Consider the following 22,946-nt stretch of genomic DNA (forward strand, 5'->3'; position numbering starts at 1 on the left):
AGGAATTGGTGCATTGCTCATTAGCTGCAATTTTTTATCTTAAAGACTAAATCAAATGATTAAAGAAAAGATAAATAATTATATGAACTTGTATTGCAAAACTGCTTAATACAGGGATAGAGTATCATAACTTAAGCTGATTAATCTTGAACATCAGAAATGGATATCAGGGTAATAATCTTGCAACATATATAGCACACATCTCAAGAATGTCATAAGTATTCTGTAACCCCTTAGCACTCAGCAATTTACAGAGTTGTTTTTTTTTGCTGGATACAAAAAAAAAATCATTATCCAACCACTTGAAAGTTAACACTGCCTTTCAGTCTGTCTTGTGTTACCAAATATTCCTATTAGGACAAAATTGATAAAGCTGTTAATAAAGTTATCACTGGAATATACAAAGATGTACCAATTTCACTAAACCTAATGCATATTATTACATCAGTTTGTTAATGTCTCTTTTGACTGCTTCCCCAGATGCTTCAGCAATCAGCAACCGAACCAAAGAACTCTCCAAAAATGCTGCAACGTGACCAAATCTATTTATATCCCAATGACATCCCAGCTCCAAAGGATGACAAAGCAATAAAAATGCTGTGACTTGAACATCCATACCAAACCTCAAAAAGTCTTCACTCTGATGAAAGGTCATTGACCTGAAATGTTAATTCAGTATCTCTCTCCAAAGATGCTGCCCAACCTGCTGAATGCTTCCAGCATTTCTATTTCAAATTTCCTGCATCAGCAGCATTTTTATGCATCACATTGACCTGATGCTTCAGCACAGTTTAATCCAATATCGTTTCAGAGTTTGCCTCTAACCTGTTTTCCACAAAGCAAAGAAGAATGGGCATTGTGTGACAGGATAAGAATAATAGATAGGTACAAAAAAAACTGGAAAATAAGAACAACAGTGTCCCACAAGGGATCAGCGTTGAGGATTAAGTTCACCACATTTTGATGATGGACTAGAAAGCTACACTTCAAACTTTGAGAACAACACGAAGATGGATATTTAATCTATTAATGTTTCCCTGCAATTTGATGAATCAAAGATGTGGCAAACAGATTTCAATGCAGACAAATGCAAGACCACCTACTTTACATGTAAAACAGAAAGTTGGAATTTTTAAATGGCATAAAGAAGAAACTGGAAGAGGTTCCCAAGAGCAGCCTCTGTTAGTAGATTATTAAAATATCATTGTGAGGTAAAGAAAGTAATCAAAAATGTTTATAGAATGCTGACTTTAAAATCTGAAGGAAGAGTAAACTAGGAGGTAGAAATTATTCTACAGGTATACCAAATGCTGATGAGATGATATCTGGAGTTGAGCGAGCAGTTCCTTAGGAAGGCAAACTTTGGGAAGTAAAAATTTATTATACTGTGCAAAATCCAAAAAAAAGTGAATTAAACATCCAAGAGTCTGGAAACTCTGCTGAAGTTCCAAAGATGTGGATTATTGGAGTTTTACTGAACTTCTATAACCAGCGGGATGGTGGCTACACATTCTATTGCTGGAGATGTCTGGCATGGTAGCGTAGCAGTTAGCGCCAGCGATTGGGGTTTGATTCCCGTCACTGTCTGTAAGGAGTTTGTACGTTCTCCCGTGTCTGCGTGGGTTTCTTCCGGGTGCTCCAGTTTCCTCCCACATTCCAAAGACGTATGGGTAGGTTAATTTGGGTTTTAAAAAAAAGGGCGGCGTGGACTCGTTGGGCCGGAAGGGCCTGTTACCACGCTGTAAATAAAAAAAAATCAAAAAAAAAATTTTTTGCAACACAAATATTACTTGCTACCTATCAGTCCTCTACTGTTGTTCAGCTTTTTTTGTTTGTGATCTAAAAAGCCGTAGACAGTATTCACATTCAACCTTACCATGGAAGGTAGACAAGAGCTATAGGTTGGCCCAAGGAGCCACCCTGGGGAAATCCTTCAGCAATACCCTGGTGACAAGATGATTGACCTCCAATGACCACAACTACTTTCCTTTGTGCAATGGAGAGTTTTGCCCTTAACTCTAACTAACATTAAGTTAATGAAGGTTCCTTTTGGCCAAGTGCTGCCTGATGGGTGACACAGGCAGAGAGCCCAAAGATGCACTGATAGTTAATTGCCTATTGTAAATTACCCCTTAACACCATAAAAAAAAAATCGAAGGGGAGTTAATGGACATAGTTGAGAGAAAAAGCTGTAGGGCTTCAGGAAAATAAGGAAAGGGGGAAGTGGGACAAATGGATTTGCTCCCCCCCCACTTTCCCCAGGAGCTAACATGGCTGAATGGCCTCTTTCTGAGTCATTCTAGGATAGAATTCTCATCCCTAGAATTCAGCTCTTTTGCCCATGTTTAGATCAAGGTTTTAGTGAAGACTGGAACCTCATGATCCTGGCAAAAATCAAACCAAGCATCAAGTATCACCTTGAAATAATGGCCAATTACCACTTCTTCACTTTGCTGATAACTTGTTGACCCATTGGGTAATCATTAGCTGGATTGGATCGGATCTGCTTTTTGTGGCAGGACGTAACTGGACAACTTCCTATATTTTCAGGCAGAAGCCAGAGTTGTAACTATACTAACATAGCTCGGCTAGAGGCCCAAATAGTTCTGGAGGACAATTCTTCAACACTAGAGCTGGAATTACGTCAGATCCCTTAGCTTTGCTGTACGCAGTGTCCTCAGCCTTTTCTTGATATCATGTGGAATGAGGCAAATTGGTTGAAAATCAACTTTCATCTTGGTTTGCACCTCTGGTGCTGGGCTCCTTAATTGTTGAGGATGTGGATGTTCTTGGAGTCTAGTTCTCCTGCTGTTATTCAACTGTCTACCATTCACAGCTGGATGTGGCAGACTCCAGACCCTTGTTCTGTTTTTGTTGGCTGGAGGATTGTTTGGCTCTGTATGCCACTTTTGTTGTTTTTCATCGATGTACACGTTCCTCAATTGTCAGCAGATCTTTAGAAATGCCAGATACTGTTTTCTCCATGTTTCATTTGGAGCCACAAGGCTTTATACAGTCTGAAATCAATGTTGGGAACAAAGGTCTTGTGCCTCCTGAACGTACACCACTGTGGTGCAACCTTACAACTTGGAGGAGCAGTACATACCCAGAAATGAATGGAGGTTTTTGGAGTGCTGACAAAAGAACAATTCAGTGAGTAAGAGCATCCAAGGTTATTGCTTAATTTGCCTCTTGGACAGTTCCTGCAATCTAGGCACAAGCTTAAAGATATTCATCAGCAGGACTTTCCAGGATTGACTGGGCTATGTTTACTTCTGCTGTGGCCTAATGGATGCTGGGTTGTCAGCCCAGTTGCGGTCTTACATTTTGCATTGGGTTGATTGGTCTGAATAGCTTTCTTAGCCATTTCAGGTGGGCAGTTGAGAGTTAAATCTGTTGCTGTGAATTGGAGTCTCAGAGTGGTTAAGGATGAAGCAGTTTTCTTTAAATAAAAATATCTGTTAAACTTCATTTCTGCAATGACAAGTTTTTTTTTAAACTTGAGATCCTTTTAATAATTTGGAGCTTTCCATGGATTCAAAATGACTGTGGTTGGGATAGCTGATGTGGGAAGCAGCCAGACAGGTCTGAAGTGGAGCAGCAGGGGTGGCCATTGTGGGCCAGACAGACCCATCAGACAAGGTCATATGTGATGCATCATGGCTTACACACTGGAATTTTAAACCCATGCCTCTAAGATCATTGCCCAGGGCTCTGTATTACAAACTCAATAATCTAAACACTGATAACATACCTTGCCAACAGGCTTATTTTAATTTTGGAAGAAAAAGGTTTGACCTAGAAGAATTGTGGTTCCTTGCCAGCAGAGTTCCAAGTAATTTCTCAGCATCAGCTATCGTAATCTTCAAAACAAAACACAAGCAGATAGAACAGAATGGAAGATGGGATGAGTGGAAGTTGACCAAGGATGCAAGGGGAAGGTGATAATAGGAGGCAAGAAAGATAATGGGATGACTTATTTAGTAAGTGTACAGTTGTCCATTTGAAGGAATTTGTGCACGAGATGTCTAGCTTCTATGCTTAAGTGAATCTTAATTTTTTTTGAGCAGTAATACAAATGTCATGCATCAATCACAAAGAGTTCCATTCACTCACAGCCACAAAATCTTGGGACATCTCTGGCCTATAAATCTATTTGGATATTCATTACTCAACAATTACCTTGGAAAATGAAATTCTCAAAATATTCCATTAATTCATAGTTACAATACCATTCTGTACATATGATCTTAGCTACAATTAGGTTTTTAAAATTAATGACAACAGGTAACAAAAGTCATATGAAAAGATTCTCAGCAGGACAAAGCAGTAAAATGGCCTGAAGATTGGTTTAGCAAGGCCTCTTCTTAGAACCAACATCAAAGCTATAAACAGATTTATTACTAAATGTTAACTGTGCCAGTGATATGAAATAACTATTGCATGTGATCAAGCTTTCCCAAAATATTTCCATACGGATGATGAAATCATTTATACCCACACATCTTTACATACAAGAGGAATCACGTACTCTATTTGGTGACAGGTCATCCCCAAGTTATAGCAGACCATTACGCAAGTTGGAAATGCAGTCGCGAACAGAACTCCCACGAGGCAGAAGATTTCTGCAGCCCCACAGCAGCCAGCAAATTCATTCCACTCCCAAATGCTTGTTTGTATGCAGGGGCTATACACAAGTAGGGTGTTCGTAACCTGGGAAGAACTTATATGTTTTTCTTGTTCAATAGTTATTTTTGAAATTTAAATGCAACTTCATACTTTAAAAGTAGAGATTTTTTTTTAACCACTAACCTGCCATTGTTTGATCAAGTCTGTGCAACAATGACCTTTTTGCTGTTTCAATATCTGAGCTTGGATGATCCAACACCTGTCTGCACCATTGTAAGGGGCTAAAAGCTTTTTGAACTGGAGTTGGTAACCTCTTTGGTGATGTGTATAACCTAAAATGGAAAGCAAATAAAGAATTACTGGAATTTTTTTTTTCAAAATGCAACAGAAAGATCAATTCCTTTGAATTTCAATTCTATGGTGTTTTTCTCTTTTCTATTCCTGTTCATTGAAACAGATGCCCAAGAATACTTGCACAAGCACGATTTACAATTTACAAGTCATGGAAGCAATGCTTATTATCTAATGCAGTCTTTTCTCACTTTCTCATTACAATTTTTTTGACTCTTAATTTCATTTTCATAGGAGCTGAAGACACTTGCCGAATAACTTTAAAACTCATGACCTCAAGAACCTAGGTGCAATACTCTGAATCCAAAACAGACTATAATAAACACGATTCACTGTTGTTGCATTCAGAATGCAGGACAAAATAAATCAGTAAAGATTTGCACTTTTGGTCAACACTAAGTACATTTTGACTCGTGTCTTTACATGTATTTGCAATGAACATGCAATTTCTACATTCCACCTAGCACTATAAAAACTCAATTTGACCAGCCACATAAATACTGCAGCTACAAGAACAGGTCATAAGCTATATATCTATGGTGAGTAACTCATCCTCTGACACCAAGGCATTTCTAACATCTACAAGGCACAAATCAGGAGAGTGACAGAATACTTTCCACTTTCCTGGATGAGCACAGCTCCAGCAACTCTCACACTATTCAGACCCAAGGAAGCCATTTGATTGTCACCCCATCACCCACCCTAATCATTCATTCCCTCCACCATTAGCACTCAGTGGCTACAGTGTGTACTATCTATAAAATGCACTGCTATTTGAACAAGGCATTCCAAACCTGTGGTCTCTACTACCAAGGAAGACAAGGGCAGCAGGCGCATGGGAACACCATCACCTCCAAGTTGTGCACCATCTTGATCTGTAAATATATCACCGTCATTTATCTTGGCTGGGTACAAATCCTGGAATTTTCTGCCCAATAATACTGTGGGAGTACCTTCACCAGAACCACAGCAGTTCAAGATGGCAGCTCACCACTAATTTCTTTCAGGTGAAGAGAGATGGACAATAAATGCTGGCCTTACTGGCGACACTCCGATCATTTTTTTTCAAATTGCAAACTATTAAAACAGCAGCCACGGTGAGGTTTGAACTGGTGGCTTCAGATTATTAGTTCAGATTTCACTGTTGCTAATTGGTAACTTAACTGCCGTGCCAGCACCATACTGCAGTATATACTTCTCATACAAAATTAATAAATAATTTCAACACCCAGCTAAGGGCCATCATTTTGTGTTGGAATATATAAGTGGGCCATTCACTTCTAAGAAAGCTCAGAACTGCAATACAGAATGAAACAGAAACTTAAACAATGGAGTGTTTCTGCCTTGGAAAGGGTTTTATGCAACTGTTGGTCATAGTTTCAATTCCATAAATCATTACATCAGGAAGACAAAAATATATTTTTTTTTAAAAAGATTTTATAAAGGTTTTTTTTAACCTAGTTCACTATGGCTAAATGTTGCATGTTCTAATGATGCCTGGGTATAATGGTCTACCTCAGTGTGAAAGTCTATAGATAAAATTTAAGCACATTTACAGAAGGGAATAAATATTAATCATGATCATGGCATAGTAAAATGATTGTATAACACCAATTTAGCTGGATAAAACAAATTAACATCTGAAAATAAAAATTAATTCCAAATATTATTTGTGGTACCGATTACAACAAAGTTAGATCAGAAAATATACCATGAAGAGCAGCATGCGCTTGAGGGCATTTTTATTTTAAAAAGGATATACAAAATATATGATATGACAGAATTCCCTACTTCATACATGTAATAGAGCTCCAAGGACATGTGAAACACAGTAAAATGCTGAGTAATGATTCATTCTTGGTTGCAAAAAAAACCAAATCAAAAATTGACATTTTGGCAACTAGTACTATTTTCTCCTGGTCTTGGATAGAACTACCAATGTCAGACTAGCAAATGTCATTACTCTAATTAACACAAGGCATTCACAAGTGGAAGGATAGGTGTACATTAAGAAATAAATTAATGAGCATTTATGTTTTCAATATGAAGGGTCACAATGAGTTTGACAATAACAAAAATTTCTCAAAAGGTCAAAAGGACAGATCATTTCAAGCATCGCACAAAGTGTGGTATTCTATGTTGATGAAAGTTTAGTTATGCACAATTCACATGTACGTTAATAGAAACATGATCATGACACTGGAAAATTACATTGAATTGCTGATAATAACATTTTCTAAGATAGTAAATATTAGATTTTTTAAAAAAGATATTTACCATGATTATAAAGTGACTTTCAGTTGCACTACATACAATTTGGTTCAAAGCAGTGGAATTGTTTCCACAACAGTGAGTCAAACCATACAAATGACTATATAAGGAATTCTTTTATACACCGTTACTGAACTTGTAAATCCTGCTGCAGTAGCTGGGGTTTTCTATTGGTTGTTAACCTGAAATTTTAATAAAAAGACCAGTTTATGTAATGGTGACCATGAAATAAAACATTTTCCCCACAGAGAAGAAAAATAATTAATTGTGCAAAATAATCAAGCAGTTAATTAATGTATTACAAATTAAGAATGTAGGATGGGTGATATGTCACAGCTGTGGCATGTGGGAGCTTATGGGCACCAATACAATATAGGGCAAATGGGTTAGAGTCATTAAGCTAGAGAACAAGCTGCAGATACTGCAATATATCAGAGCAAGGGACAGCCCATAAAACAGGGTCTTCTGAAATGGTCAGTGGTTAGAGAAAAAGGAGTCTGACTCCAAATGAAGCAGTTTGGAGGAATAAGAGGGCAGGAATGCCAGTCTGCAACTGAGGTTCTTTCAGCTTTTTTGGATGGGAGTGAAGAGGCTTAACAGACTGACCATAACGCTACGGCACTGGAAACCATTCAAGATGGGAGGGGTGAGCAAACAAGAATGCAGTGGTAGCGAAGGACCATAGAGTTGAAAGAGATTGAGACCATTCTCTGCACGAAAGAACAAACGTCCAGAAGGCTGGGCTGCCTGTTTGGTGCAAGGGTTTTGGTTCTCTGTTCTGGGCTGGACAGAAATGTACAGTGGGGGGGGGGGGGGGGGGAATGGATCCTGTGGTCCTGGTACACAGACACCAACAACCTAGGCAGGAATAAGAAGTTATGTGTAGTCACTATTAGGAGTTAGGTACCAAATATGGAAACAGAACTTCATGGTAATAACCTTTTGATTGCTACTGAGTCATGTGCAAATTGGCATAGGATAAGTAAGATTAAAGGAATGAATGTGAATCAAATGCTGGTGAGGTAGAAGTGGGTTTCTGTTCCTGGAGTACCTGGATCAACAATGGAGACACTGAAAGCTGCAAATTGGGATAACTTGCACCTGAACCATGCTGGGACCAGATCTTGAGTGAACCACAACATTGGAGAAGTAGAGAAGATTTTAAACTAAATGGTTTGAACAAAATATGGAAATGTAAATACAAGACTAAAGAGAAAAGCACTAGTATGGGAAATGATAAACAGACTGCAACCAGAAGGGATAGTGTTCAAACCTCAAACTAAATCAGTAGAAAAGACTAGAGGTTACAAAAATAATAAAAAGACAAAATAAAAGTATCTGAATACACATAGCATTTGAAACAGCAGATTGACTGAATGCTAATAGAAATAAATGTATGATTTAATAGACATTACAGTGACATGGCATTCAGATGACACAGATTGGGACCTGAGTATTCATGAAACTTAAGAAGCACTGGAACCTAGTAAATGGTGAACTGGCCTTGCTAATTAATGATGGTCTCAGCACAACAGAAAGATTTAGGTTCAGAAAACCAGGATGTAGAAGCAGTTTTGGTGGAGATAAAAAGAACACTGAAGGCACTATGAAAGCAGGTCCCCTAACAGTTACCATATGATAGGACAGAATATAAAGGAGGAAAGAATGGCAACTTGCTAGAAAGATATGGCGACAGTCATGGCAGATTTTAATCTACATATAGACTGGAAAAATCAGATGAATAAGAAGGTAGTTTAACCGAGGAATTCAGATTGTACCAGGAAACAACACATTCTGGAGCCAAATGGAGAAAAGGCTATGCTAGACCTATTAATGTGCAACATGATAGGATTAAATAATGACCTCATGATGACTGCACCTCTAGGTAACAGCAATTTCAATACGATTGAATTTTACACTCAGATAAGTTGAAGTAAGTAGTTTAAATGTAAATAAGGTCAACTAAGAGGGCATGAAAACAAAGCTAGCTAAAGTGAATGAGGAAATTAACTTAAAAGATCAGTCAACATCCAGTAACAGACATACAAGGGTATCTTTCAGAATACTGAGAATAAATGCATTCTAATGAGAAAGAAAAATAGCAAGGAGAGGATCCATCATCTATGGTTAATTAAAAAAATTAGTATCAAGCTTAAAGAAACAAAACATAATTGCAGAAAGACCCTAGCAGTTCAGTAGAGGGGACAAAATATTTAAAGATGGAATAACTAATTGGAAAATCAAAAAGAGAAAAATGGAATACAAAGTAGAGCTGTCCAGAAATAAAAAAAGATCATAAGAGACTCTATAGACATTTATAAAAGAAAAGGATTAACAAAATGTGTGTTAACCCAAAGGAAGGCGAGTCTGGGAAATTAACAAGGGAACACAAGTAGATGACAGCTGAATCAAACTGATATTTTGTAGTAGTCTTCACCATGGAAGATACAGGTAAGATCTCACAAAGGCTATAAATCTGAAAATAAGAGGGGGAGGAACTCAGGATAACACCAGGCAAAGTGGTACAGAGCAAACAGAGTTTGTTGGGGCTGTGGCTTGTAAGAGGAAATCATGTTTAACCAATTTATCTGACATCTTTGAAGTAACATGTGCTGGCTTTATTCCTCTTTTGATTCAACATCGCAAGTTGTAACAAGCCACTTACAAATTACTATGTTGAATCAAAAGAGGAATAAAGCCAGATGAACCACCCAGCATCAACCTACATACCAGATTCAGACAGGGCAAAACCATTCCCAGGTCAGTCAACCTATTGTCCTCTTCGCAAAACATCTGAATACAGGTATCTGAAAGGGGAAATCTTTGCTAGGACTGATATGCTTGCACTTACAAAAACAGAGGCAATGTGCCAGTATCTTCCATCACAATTCTTGGGCACATCTTGTTCCATCATCTCAAAAAGTTAACCAGAAATGGTAGCACAAAAGTGGACCAGTTGTCCTAAACATCTGCAACATTGAATCCAGACCCCATGAAACCTCAAGACATCAGATCAAATATGGGGAGGATGTGCTTAAAAATGAAGTGCCATCCTGGTGAAGCAACAAAAAACAGGATGACAAGTGGTAAATTAGTAGGGGTTTCTTTTTTCATGTCTGCATCTACAGAGTGCACTGCAGTTACACACCAAGGTTACTCTGACAACTCTGCAACATTACGTAAATTTCCTCATTTGGAAATTTCACTACTGCACGATTATTGCTGGTTCCAAATCCTGAAACTCCCCTAGTCGACAACACTGCACAAATTCCAGGATTGAGATCCTACAATGATAATGGAACAGCTATGCATTTCCAAATCAGACTGATGTACAACTTGGGAGGGAAACTACGGGGATAGATTGTGCTCGCACATTTACACCAAATGGACTGCAGTGGTTCAAGTTGGCAGCTCACACTACCTTCTCAAAGACAATTAGGGATGAGCAGTAAGTGCCAGCCTTGACAATGCTGTGCACATTTGTTTCCTTATAACACAGGAGGCCACTTGGACCATCTAATCTATGCTGGCTCTCAGAGCAACCCCTGAATATCATTCTTCCATTTCCCTGTAACTTCTCTTACACAGACCCATCGACTCCATCCTGATCCTCCAGCAACCCAGCCACATTTGGAGTAATTTATAGTCGTAATTAACCTAAAGTGGACATCTATGGCACTTTGGCATGTTGGATGAAGCTAGAGCACATTGGTGTGGGGGGGGGGGGGGGGGGGGAAGAGGTGGAAAGAGGAAGAAAAGAAATACACACATTCATAGGGAGAATGTGTACATTCCGTGTGGACAGTAAAACAAATCAGGATTGAAACCCAGTTGCTAGAGCTGCAAAGCAGCAGCACTACCCATAAACATTTTTCCTTAATATAGCATTTTCATGGAACTAGGGAAGATTTATAATTAGCTTGATGTTTAAAGTTTTCATATCCCAAAAATAACTATGTACACACACTGATAAATAGCTTTCAGATTTATCAAATTTGAGAATTAAATGCATTTAATGAAATCACCTCTGCACTTAAAGCACAAATTCAAGACATTAAAACATCAGGGAAAAGCAATTTTAACATCTTTTCAAAATAAACTAAAAGGGAATTAAAAAACCTTTTCAACCAGCATTTGTAAGAGAAGTAGTGCAAGTTTATGAAACACTCTGGACCTCCTCCTGATGCACTAAATAAGCCAAAACTACACATCATAACATTAAAGCAATTATGAATAAAGAAAATGAGATTATCCTTTATGTTCCACTTATGACTAATCCATTAAGCACATATCCTTCAACATGAAATTCCAAAATGCAGTCAAGTTAACAATTACTTTGTGTACCTTCATGCTTCAACAAATTGGAGGTGCCTCAAATATCTAAATAGAACTTTTTCCAGGATTGGAAAAATGATGCAAAATGTCATAATGAAAATGTCATTTCTAGAAAAGATTAAACATTTCCAAATATTGGACCAAATTTTACTGCTGGTCACTTTTAAGATGTATGATTACAAGAACTGAAGATTGTAAGTTTCCTTGGTTTGCACAACAGCCAGATAGACAAAAGAACCAGCCAGACAGCATTGGAGCGCTGCTTGCAACTGAAATACAGCTCCAATCTCTGGGGAGTACACTCAAAGTAAAGCACATGACACCATCGATGGCTTGGCTGGAAAATCAGGGTAAAAAGATCATCAGGAAACAAAAAGGTTTCTTTGGCCACACAGACCGACTCCAACATGTTTCACCTCCCTGATGCAAGATTAAGAATGTCACCAAGCTACTTTACAACACTTGAGGGGAGATGGAATATATTTAGAGATTGAGGTGCAGCGATATAGGTAGAAAGAGGAAAGTGGTCTTACAAGCAGATTTTAGGGATCTGAAAGAAAATAAAAATGTAAAAACTTGCAGATTATTGATAATGCCATGTGATAATCAGTACATATACAAAAGAATAGTGCAGACGAATATGTAAATAGAAAGCTAGTAGGGAGAGAAAGCTTTGGATTTCTGGCACATTGGGACTGATTCCAGGGATAGGCAGGACTTGCATACTGTGGACTGTTCTACTTCAACAGAACTGGGATTATTTGCCACAGAGTTTTCCAATGTTAATGGGGAGATTCTAAACCAAGTTGGTCAGGAGATGAGAATCCATGCATAAATTCACAAGGTTGGAAATGTAAGGGAGATAACCAGTATGGAAGGCACTGGAAACAATGACAAGGTTAAAGACAAAATAAAAATTTTGCAGAGTTTTATACATTTCATTACGATGAATTCCGTGAATAAAGAAGATGACTTGAGGACACTGACAAACATGAAAGTATAACATCATTGCTATTTCTGAAACATGACTTAAAGCAGGACCCCAAACCCAACAATGGCTGCAGGGTTCTCAGAGAAAACAAGAGGAAATAAGAGGGTTGGGGTATGGGGTAGGATGCAATATTGATTATAGAAACAATAAGAATGATACAGTGGAAAGGTTGCCAAATTTCTATGAAAGGAGGATAAGGTCAATAGTTCATTGAGGTATCCAAGACCAGCGGGTATAGGTTTAAGGTGAGGAGTAAGGGGTTTAGAGGGATTGGAGGAATTTTTTCCCCCATCCAGAATGTGGTTCTGGTCTGGAACAATACTGCCTGAGAAGGTGGAGGAAGCATCACATGAAGAGCATCTGGATGAGCACTTGAACTGCCAAGGCAAGGTATGCTACAGACCAAGTGCTGGTAAATTGGATTTAGTACAGATAGGAACTTGAATCTGCCAAAAGGCCTGTTTCTGTGCTGTATGACACTATGACAACTGCAGCTGCCCTCCAAGTCACAATTTGGAAACACATAGCTGTCCCAGGGTAAAAATCCTGAAACACTCCACCTAAAAGTACTGCAGGAGTACCTGCACAATGACTTCATGGATTCAAGAAAGCAGACCGCCATCTTCTCAAGAACAATAAATGTCAGTTGTATTCAACAGAGAATGAATAGATGCTCAATGTGTAGAAGATTACAAGACAAATTCTACAGATAAATTATATATTTCTTTAGGGAATTCAGGTTTCACCATTTAGGTGGCTTTGCCTGCTTTCAATCAGTTATAAAATCAACCCAAACTCCCACTCCTGATCACTAGTAACTCTCAATGGAAAATAGATTATTGAACAACAGCAGAAGAAATCACAAAACAACAGAATGCTGGAAGAACTCAGGAAGTCAAACAGCATCTGTGGAGGCAAAAGGTGAAGTATGATGTTTCAGGTTGAGACCCACCGAGTTGCTGCTTGACCCACTGAATTCTTTCAGTGTTCTAGTTTTTGTTGCAGATTCCAGCACCTATAATCTTTTGTCTGCATAAATCACCCTTGATTGTACTAGCAAAGTCACATAATGAACTGACCACTTGGATACAGTTCTGGTTCAGCAAAAGTATGTAGAACAGAGGACCTTCCAGAAGTCACAAAATCTGATGGAGGTGCTCAGCAGGTCAAGCAGCATCTGTGGGAGGAGAGGGATTGTCGGTTTCAACCCAAACTGACAACAATTCCTTTCCTCCCACAGGCGCTGCTCGACCCGCCGAGTTCCTCTAGCTGATTGCTTGTTGCTCCACGTTCCAGCATCTGCAGTTTCTTGTGTCTTCCATGAGTCAGTTTAAGGAGTAATTTGAACTTGTATTTATCAACATTTCATAAAACACAGTAGAATAAGACATATTTGGTAATGTTAAGATTTGTACATAAATGAATACTGATAAGCTAGAGTTCAGTTGAGGTATGAATCAAGAACCAGCAGTATGTCTTTTCAGATTTGTAGTTTTGGTTAAAAAGAGTTTATGAAGATGTCACGGTATGTTAATAGGGCCAATGCATATACTGAAGGAAATAAAGCACCGATGATTCATTGTATAGTAGACCTGAAAGACATTGCAACCAAACAAGTTACAAAGAATATATTAAAGTTTTCTGATTCTTTTCAGCATTGCATCAAAGGAAATTTAATACCAAGAAGCACTGATTAAATATAGTAGGCGATGCCATGAAACAGTTTCAGGAGAACGAAATCTATACTGTTTAACATTATTCTACAAAAAAAACCAAATGCTTGGGAACATTTCCTGCACTTCCATTGTTAAAATTGGTTTCTTAAAGCATATTTTGGGGTACATTTTCAAGAATTGATGTTGTTGCTTCAAAAGGGCAGGCTTGCTAACACCTTCATAGCACCTGCAACAGTTTATAAAATCACAATATTCCGAATTTTAACGGTATTTTACAGCGACATTACTTCCATAAATATTAATATTTCAGCAAACAGAAACCCAGTAAAAACACCACGTTTTTTCCAGCCAAGAACTTGAATCGTTAATTGTCACCAGATTAACATTTAACCTGCTTCCAATCTCAGATTCATACATCGATGTCTAGGTTTTCAAAAGGAACCCAACATACGTGATTGGATATCAAAACACCGAATGTAATGAGAGGAAGAGACACTAGCAGAAGGGGCAGCAGCAGTTAGTTACATCCCAAAGCCAGACACTGTGTCAAGAGGCTACCGTCAAAACCAGACACTGGGCGGGTGCCGTTTGTCGGACTGTGCCCGCCCTCCTACTCACCAGCTGTCCTCCTCCTGCTCACTCTCATCCTGCAGACCCATTGTCTCCAGATCCAACGTCGCCACCTCATCCAGCAGTGTACGCTCTGCCTGCTCGGGGCTCTCCCAGCCAAGCGAGCCCGAGAGGCCGCAAGATCCCGGCGACTGGGTCACGGCTCCTCCCCGCTGCGTGAGGTGCGACAACGCCTCCCCTTCCAGATTCTGGGCCGGGCTGGGGCAGCAGGCGAGGAGGGGCTGCCACGAATTGCCGCCGGCCGGGGCGGGTGGGGGTGGGGGTGGGGGTGCGGGGGCCGGCGCCGTGTGCTTGGGGCTCAGGATGGTGGAGCGGGTCCTCAGCTGTTCGTTCTGCTTCTCGAGTTTGCGAACCAACTCCTGCAGCTTCCGTACTTCCAGGTCGGCACTGACGTTCGAGTTAACGTCTTCCATCGCACCACTTTGCTCGACGTTTCCTTCCTCGTCGCCTCTTTATTCCTTCCCCTCCTCCTCCTCCTTCTTCTTTTCTTCTACTACCGACACATGACGCACGCTACCGCGATCACAGCCGCACAATCCCCACACCCAGCTCCAGCTCGGCCATCATCTGCCCGCCGCCATCTTTCTGCCGCTTGTCTCCTCCCCGCCCCCCCGCCGCCGCCTCATTACGTCATCGGGTCCCTCCCCTTTTTTTAAGGCCCTGACGTCAACAAGTTCCACCCAGTTCCCGATTCATGACATCACCGCTCCCCTCGGTGACAATGACGTCATCGCGGCATTTTCATTGCGTCATTGTTTGATTCTCATCCCCATGGCTGCGCCACCAAACAGGCGGTGCAGGACTCGGGTGGCCTTCCTGCCGGCCAATTGATGCCCATACTCTGTGGCTGAGATTGACCGGTGCCCTGTTGAGGAAGGTCCATAAGCAATGGTTTTGAGGGCTTCGTCTACTTCACAGTCCATCCTTTTGGAAATGTCCCTTTGAGAAGGTGGGCGTTGCAAGATGACAATGGAAAGACCTTGCATTTAAGTGGACAGCTGAGAATATTCTAGGTTTCGTATATTTTTAAAAAAGTGCTGTTTCTAGGGTTTCGGATCTTACAAGCCACAGCCTCATGCTACCCAAAGTGGATGCGTGAACATCTATCAGTTGGAGCTTGCCGCCTGCAGTTTGGAAACTCCCAGAGACAGAGCACTGGTAAAGTTCCAGGATTTGTTTACGTGTGTTTAGGACTGGTTGGTGTTTTTGTGTGCAGTCATTGTTGAATGGCGAATGTGGTAGTCAGCGCCACAATAAGATAAATGACTAATTAAATTGTTTTGCTTATGTTGGATGAGGAATTAATTTTAGCATGGGCACCTATAGAACTCCTTACTTGAAAAAAATCACAAGGTCTTTTAAATGTACCAGAAGAGACACACAAGGCTCCAATTCAGTATCTGCTCCAAAAGTCAACACTTGCCAGAATGCGGCACTTCTTAAACCCACTATCCAATTCAAGTCATCTGAGCCAAATTAACACCAGGAATGCAAGCCACCATTAAGGAGTGTGATACAGCCAACAGGCCAAAAGGCTTGTTTGGAAGGAAACCTATAATGACATTTGATTAAAGAATTTAAATAATATGGTTGTTAGTTATAGCAGTCAAACACATGAAGGGTACCAAGAGTTACATTCTCAAATATGGCATAAGAAATAAGAATAGCGGTAAGCTGAATGGCCTCTCATGTCTGTTCTGCTATTCAATAAAAATACATCTGAACTGATATTAGCCTCATCTCCACTCCTGTTTCCTATATCCTTGACAACCCTATAAACTTAAACTTAAAAAAATTGTCTATTTCAATCTTGAATATATATTCAGTGACTTAGCTTCCACAGCCTTCTAGTGTAGAGAATTCCAAGATTCATGACTGTTTGAGAGAAAGAGGTCTGGCACATTCCAGTTGTAAATTTGTAAGCCCCTTATTCTGAAACTAGGTTTCCAAGTCCTAGACTCTTCTAGAAGGGAAAACAGTATGCCCCCCTGAATCTTTTGCTTCAATAAGATAACCTCTCAATAATCTTAACAACCTCTCAATAAACTCCAACATGTACAGGTCCAAAGTGCTCTACCATTCCTCGTAAGATAATTCCTTCATCCCAGACTTAACCAATTGAACTTCTCTGATGTGCTCCAATGCAAGTATTTCCCTTAAATAAGGAGACCAAAACGAGTTACATAAGTCCTCGTTACTTGTGAGGGATAAGGGTGGGGACTTACCACAGATAATAAAAAAGCATCAATACCGGCCGCAGGCATTGAGGCTTCTGTAGATATAACAACAACAATGTGGTAAATGTAAGTTTGTATGTTTCATCTTTGATTGACAGGAGATCGATAGGTGTCTAATTGGTCAGGTATCAAGGGATATGGGGAAAAGGCCAGGAATTGGGGCTGGATGGGAGAATAGTTTAGCTCATGGTGAAGTGGTGGAACAGACTCGATGGGCTGAATGGCCTACTTCTGCTCCTTTGTCTTGTGATCTTGTTAAAACTGGCCAACTTTGCTAGAACATGCAGCATCCCTTCTCTTTTGGTGCCTCTGAGAGAAAAATTAAGTGGAGTTTGGAGCCCACCTCACAAGTACACAGATCAGGAAGTCAGCAGATAATGAGGACAAAGTGTATGCAGTATTCCAATTGTGGTCTCACCAATACCCTGTACAGCTCTAACAAAACTACCTCTATTTTAATAATTTGTTCCCCTTGCAACAGAATCAGAATCAGGTTTATTATCACTGACATATGTCGTGAAATTTGCTGTTTTGCAGCAGCAGTATAGTGCAAGACATAAAAATTACGATAAGTTACAAAAGTAAATAAATAGTGCAAAAGAGGAATAATGAGATAGAGTTCATGGGTTGATGGACTGTTAAGAAATCTGATGGCGGACGGGAAGAAGCTGTTCCTAAAACATAGAGTATGGGTTTTCAGGCTCCTGTACCTCCTCCCTAATGGTAGTAACGTGAAGAAGGCATGTCCCGGATGGTGAGGGTCCTCAATGATGAATGCCGCCGCCTTGGGCACCACCTCTTGAAGATGTCCTTGATGGCAGGGAGGGTTTTTTCCAAGTGATGGAGCTGGCTGAGTCCACAACTCTCTGCAGCCTCTTTTAATCCTGCACATTGGAGCCTCTATACCAAGCAGTTATGCAACCTGTCAGAATGCTGTGTACCGTACATCTGTAGAAATTTGTAAGAGTCTTTGGTGACATACCAAATCTCATCAGACTCTTAATGAACTAGAGCCACTGGTGTGCCTTCTTCGTGATTGCATCAACGTGTTGGATCCTCTGAGATGTTGACACCCAGGAACTTGAAGCTGCTCACCCTTTCCACTGCTGCCCCCTCAATAGGACTGGTGTGTGTTTTCCCGACTTCCCCTTCCTGAAGTCCACAATCAATTCCTTGGTCTTGTTGACATTGATTGCGAGGTTGTTGTTGTGACACCACTCAATACAACAATAGCAAACATTCTGTTTGCCTTTCCAATTCTTTGCTGAAAATGTGTGCTAACTTTATGCTTGATGTATAAAGATACCTAGATTTCTCTGAACCACAGCATACTGTAGTGTCACTCCAATTAACCAATATTCTGTTTTTTTTAAATTCTTCCTACCAAATTAGATAATCTCTCATTTCTCACTTTATGCTCCACCTGTCAAACTTTAGCCCACTCATTTAACCTATATACTTTTAAATACTTTTACCTTGTAACTTACTTTTCCACCTATCTTTGTAATGTTAACAAATTTGGCTTCAATACACTCAGTACTTTCATCTAAGTCATTTAAATAGAATATAAGTTGTACTGATCCATGTGGCACCCACGAGTTACAGCTTACCAATGTGAAAATGACACATTATTCCTGACTCTCTGACTTCTGCTGGTCAACCATTTCTTTATTCATAATTAATATATTACTCTCAATGCCAGGAACATAGAACATAGGACAGTACAGCACAATACAGGCCCTTCGGCCCACGATGTTGTGCCAACCTTTAAACTCGCCTAAGACTATCTAACTAATATAATTAATATATTACTCTCAATGCCAGGAACTCTTGCCTTGTGCAGTAACTTTATACGTGGCACCCTATCAAATGCCTTTTGGACATCCAGATATACTTTGTCCATATTACTCATTTCATCCTCAAAGAACTCTTAAAAAATTGAAGATTCCTTTTCATAAAATCACATTTACTCTGTCTAATTGTAATTCTAAATATCTGCTACTGCTTGCATTTTCTACTGACAGAAATTAGGCTAACTGGTTTATAATTTCCTGTTTTCCATATTCACCTTTACAATAAGAAGCATTAGATAAGATAAAATAAGACTTCTTTATTAGTCACATTACTCATGATATCGGAATATTTTTGCAACTTTAATTTATCATCTTACATTTGTATATTGATGTTTAATGTCTGAATCATAAGATAAATGCAGCTGATAAGGTTATTCTATAAACCCAAGAAAAAGATTGTCACATAATTATTTTGAATAAATTTAAGGTTTTTGTCTCCATTGCCCTACCAAAAAGATCAATTTAAAATCTTCAGCACATTTCCGGTATTCACCCATTAATACAACCTTAGCTTCATCTTCTTCCACACTCTCGATTAGTGAAATTATCAATAACAAAAACTTGGATTTATATGGCATTTCTAGCAGACAAATGGTATAAAGCAGCTTATGGAGGTGTAATCAAAAATGGGCACCGCAGATAAATGACCAAAAACAATGAAAATTTGAGTTTAAGAAGGATTTTAAGGGAAGACATGAAAGCGAAGAGGCAGATAAATTTACAGATTATGTGTCCCTAAAAGCTGAAGTAGTGGGATGAAACAAGACAGTGATACTAAGCAGACCAAAATTAAAGGAATGGTGTTTGGGAAAGACGACATGACATAAATAGACTTGTGAAAGGGTTTAAAACATGAGAATCATCATTTTAAAATCAAGAACTGGGAACCAGTGCAGACCAGCAAGATCAGGATAATGGGCATGATGATGGATGGTGAGTAGCTATCACACATATGCAGTTCCATTTCTCCCCTTCATCAGGAATATTTTCGAGGCTTAGTGAAGGGTCCATTCCCAAAATGTCCAAATGTTTATGCTCACCACAAATACTGCTTAATTTTTCTATCTTTTTTCAATGGATGCAAAAAAAGGGACAGGTCTGTCTTTTAGCTGCACCTAACAAAAAAACTTTGCTTACTTGTAATTGGTAATTGATTTATTATTGTCATATGTACTGAGGTACAGTGAAAAACTTTGTTTTGCATTCCATCCATACAGATCATTACATCACATCAGTTCGTTGAGGTAGTACAAGGGAAAAGAAATAACAGAATGCCGAATATACTGTTACAATTACAGAGAAAGTGCAGTGACAGTGTTAGTCTGCAAAACCCTTGATGTACTTGAGACGATCACTAAAATGTTGACTGCTGTATTAGTGGGCACAGGAAATATATCAACATGTAAGTAGAAAGATCCTGGCCACACACTTAACAAGTATCACTCTTAGCTCAATGGTGCCCCTCCTGCCCATGAGCCTAATGTTTGTGGGTAAAATCCATCTAATTGCTTCATGTCACTATTGAAGAAAAGTTGGCAATCTGCCCTCTATAACTTTTGCCACACGTGACAGCACAGAAAAGGGACAATGGTCATCATCTCATTGACTTGGAACCTTGCTGTGCACAGATTGCTACCATATTTCCTATATTGTACCAGTGGCTGCCCTTCAAAAAGTGTGTAAGTACAAAACTTGCTGGCTTCCTTTTAGGCTTGTTTGCTTTCCTTTTTTCTTTCTCTTTCTTTGACTGTCTTTCTCTCTCCCTCTCTCTCTCCACGCACTCCACCCCACACACTTTTTGCTCTCTCTCTTTCTCTCCCTCCCTCTCACATTCTAACTCAATTCATACATAGCCTTGTGAGTCATGATATTTCAAGTGCTTTGCCAAATTTGTATTAAATGAATTGAAAGTTTCTGCGTCCACCAACCTTCCACACAGTGTTTCAGACTGCCATCATTCTCAGTGAAAATATTCTCCGTGGCCCATTTAATCCTTCTGATAATTACCTTATATCTTCCTTCAGCCTCCTTTGTTCAGAAGAAAACAATCCCAGTCCAGCCAGTGTCTTCTCCAAACTAAAGTTCCCCAATGTGGTTACATCCCTGTGGATCTACTCTGCACCCTTCCTAGTGCTTTTACATCCTTTTTGCAGCATGCTGTTCCAAAATGAAAACGGTCTTAGTTGTGACCTAACTAGCTTTTGCTCATTCACAGTAGCTCCCAGATCTGGTGTGTGTTTCAAGCATTTTCTGCTTTTATTTCAGACTTCTGGCATCAGAGTATTTTTCTTTTGTGTCAGAGAAATCAATGCTCATAGCAATCTAAGTAATTTGACATAACCCTGGAAAGGAACTAAACCACTATATCCAAACTCAACCTGAGTTAGAAATGACAAGGTATTGCATAATAGAACCTGACTAACCAAGTGCTGCTGTTGAAATCTGACTGAGTCTGAGGAGTAGGTGCAAATAGTTCCAAGAGAGGATGACATCACTATCTGTGAGGCACATGATGAGATAAGAGCTAAAGTTTCCACCAATTCATCTACAGAAAATGTCAGAAATACTCAGCAGGCCAGGCAGCATCCAAGGGAAGAGAAACAAAGTCAACTTTCGAGTCAAGGATACTTAATCATGACTAGAAAAGTGAGAAAACACATGTGTTAAGTTGCAGGGAGGGGTGGAGAGAACTGGGGAAATGTCTGTGATAGGGTGCAGATCAAAGTTGTCAAAGTAACGATTACTTTGAAAACCAGCAGTCAGAGACAGTAAGAAAACTATTGGATTGGAAAGTTACAACCATTATCTGGAGTAGGAGAAAAAAATGTAGTGGTTACCTGAAAGTGTTAATTGGTATTGGTTTATTATTGTCACTTTGTACCGAGGTACAGTGAAAAACTTGTCTTGCATACCAATTGCACAGGTCAATTCATTACACAGTGCAGATATATTGAGTTAGTACACAGTGCATTGAGGTAGTACAAGTAATAACAGTAACAGTACAGAGTAAAGTGTCACAGCTACAGAGGAAATGCAGTGCAGGTCGACAATAAGGTGCAAGGTCACAACAAGGTAGATTGTGAGGTTGGAGTCCATCTCATTGTATAAGGGAACTGTTCAATAGTCTTATCACAGTGGGATAGAAGCTGTCCTTGAGCCTGGTGGTAGGTGCCCTCAGGTTCCTATATCTTCCGCCTGATGGGAGAGGAGAGAAGAGAGAATGACCCGGGTGGGTGGGGTCTTTAATTATGCTGGCTGCTTCACCAAGGCAGCGTGAGGTAAAGATAGAGTCCAAGGAGGGGAAAATTCGGTACTAAGTCCTGTACTCAGATGGAAGATGAGGTTTCTTGAGCTTGCATTGTGTATTGGAGCAACGTAGGTAGCCAAAGAAAGAGAGATCAGAGTGGGAGTAGGGCAGAGAAGTGACATGAGACTGGAAACTCAAGGTCACCAATCAATGTTCGTCTCTCTATGCCCGTCTCTGTTGGATATCTGGAATGATCCTTGGTTTAGTTCTATGTGGGTCAGCCCGCCTCTTTTCTATTACCTTAATTAATGTATTCATGCTGCTACCTGCAAATGTACAGACCTTGAAAATGCATTTACTTTTGTACGATTTTCCACTCTCAATGATCCATATTATATTTGACTCCTTTCCTTGTCACCTCTGTTTCGGGGCATAGAATAGGCACAAATATCCATTACAAGCCTGCTAATTTCCACAGTTATCTCAAATATCCTTCCCCCCACCCTTCCTGTAGGGACTTCATTCCATTCTCCCAGCTTCTCTGTTTCTGTCATATCTGCTATGATGACAAGACTTTCCACATCACTAAAATGTCTTCCTTCTTCCTTACCTGTAGTTTTCCCTGTATAATGGTTCACATGGCTCTCTCTCCTCTATTTTCCCACACTTCTGCTTTCACCTCCTCTCCTCCTAGCCAGAACACAGAGTTCCCCTTCTCCTCCTCTT

General features: G+C 39.7%; 1 protein-coding gene and 1 long non-coding RNA gene across 2 annotated transcripts in view; one reads left to right on the plus strand and one right to left on the minus strand.

The window, feature by feature from the left end:
• The window catches only part of slain2 (SLAIN motif family, member 2), a 37,823-nt gene extending 22,335 nt beyond the window's left edge, over positions 1–15,488 (minus strand). Inside the window, exons 1-2 of the mRNA XM_052033504.1 lie at positions 14,872–15,488; positions 4,813–4,961 (exon numbers count right to left, since the gene is read on the minus strand). Coding sequence (XP_051889464.1) covers positions 4,813–4,961; positions 14,872–15,296 — 574 coding nt within the window. The 5' untranslated portion in view covers positions 15,297–15,488. The remainder of the gene's footprint in view (positions 1–4,812; positions 4,962–14,871) is intronic.
• LOC127580317 (uncharacterized) lies at positions 15,169–20,280 on the plus strand. The gene is made up of 3 exons (XR_007957807.1): positions 15,169–15,263; positions 15,931–16,041; positions 20,191–20,280. It is a non-coding gene; the product is annotated as an uncharacterized LOC127580317 (long non-coding RNA).
• The last annotated feature ends 2,666 nt before the right edge of the window (positions 20,281–22,946 follow it).

The sequence above is a fragment of the Pristis pectinata genome, chromosome 2 (assembly GCF_009764475.1).
Source record: "Pristis pectinata isolate sPriPec2 chromosome 2, sPriPec2.1.pri, whole genome shotgun sequence".
Taxonomy (NCBI): domain Eukaryota; kingdom Metazoa; phylum Chordata; class Chondrichthyes; order Rhinopristiformes; family Pristidae; genus Pristis; species Pristis pectinata.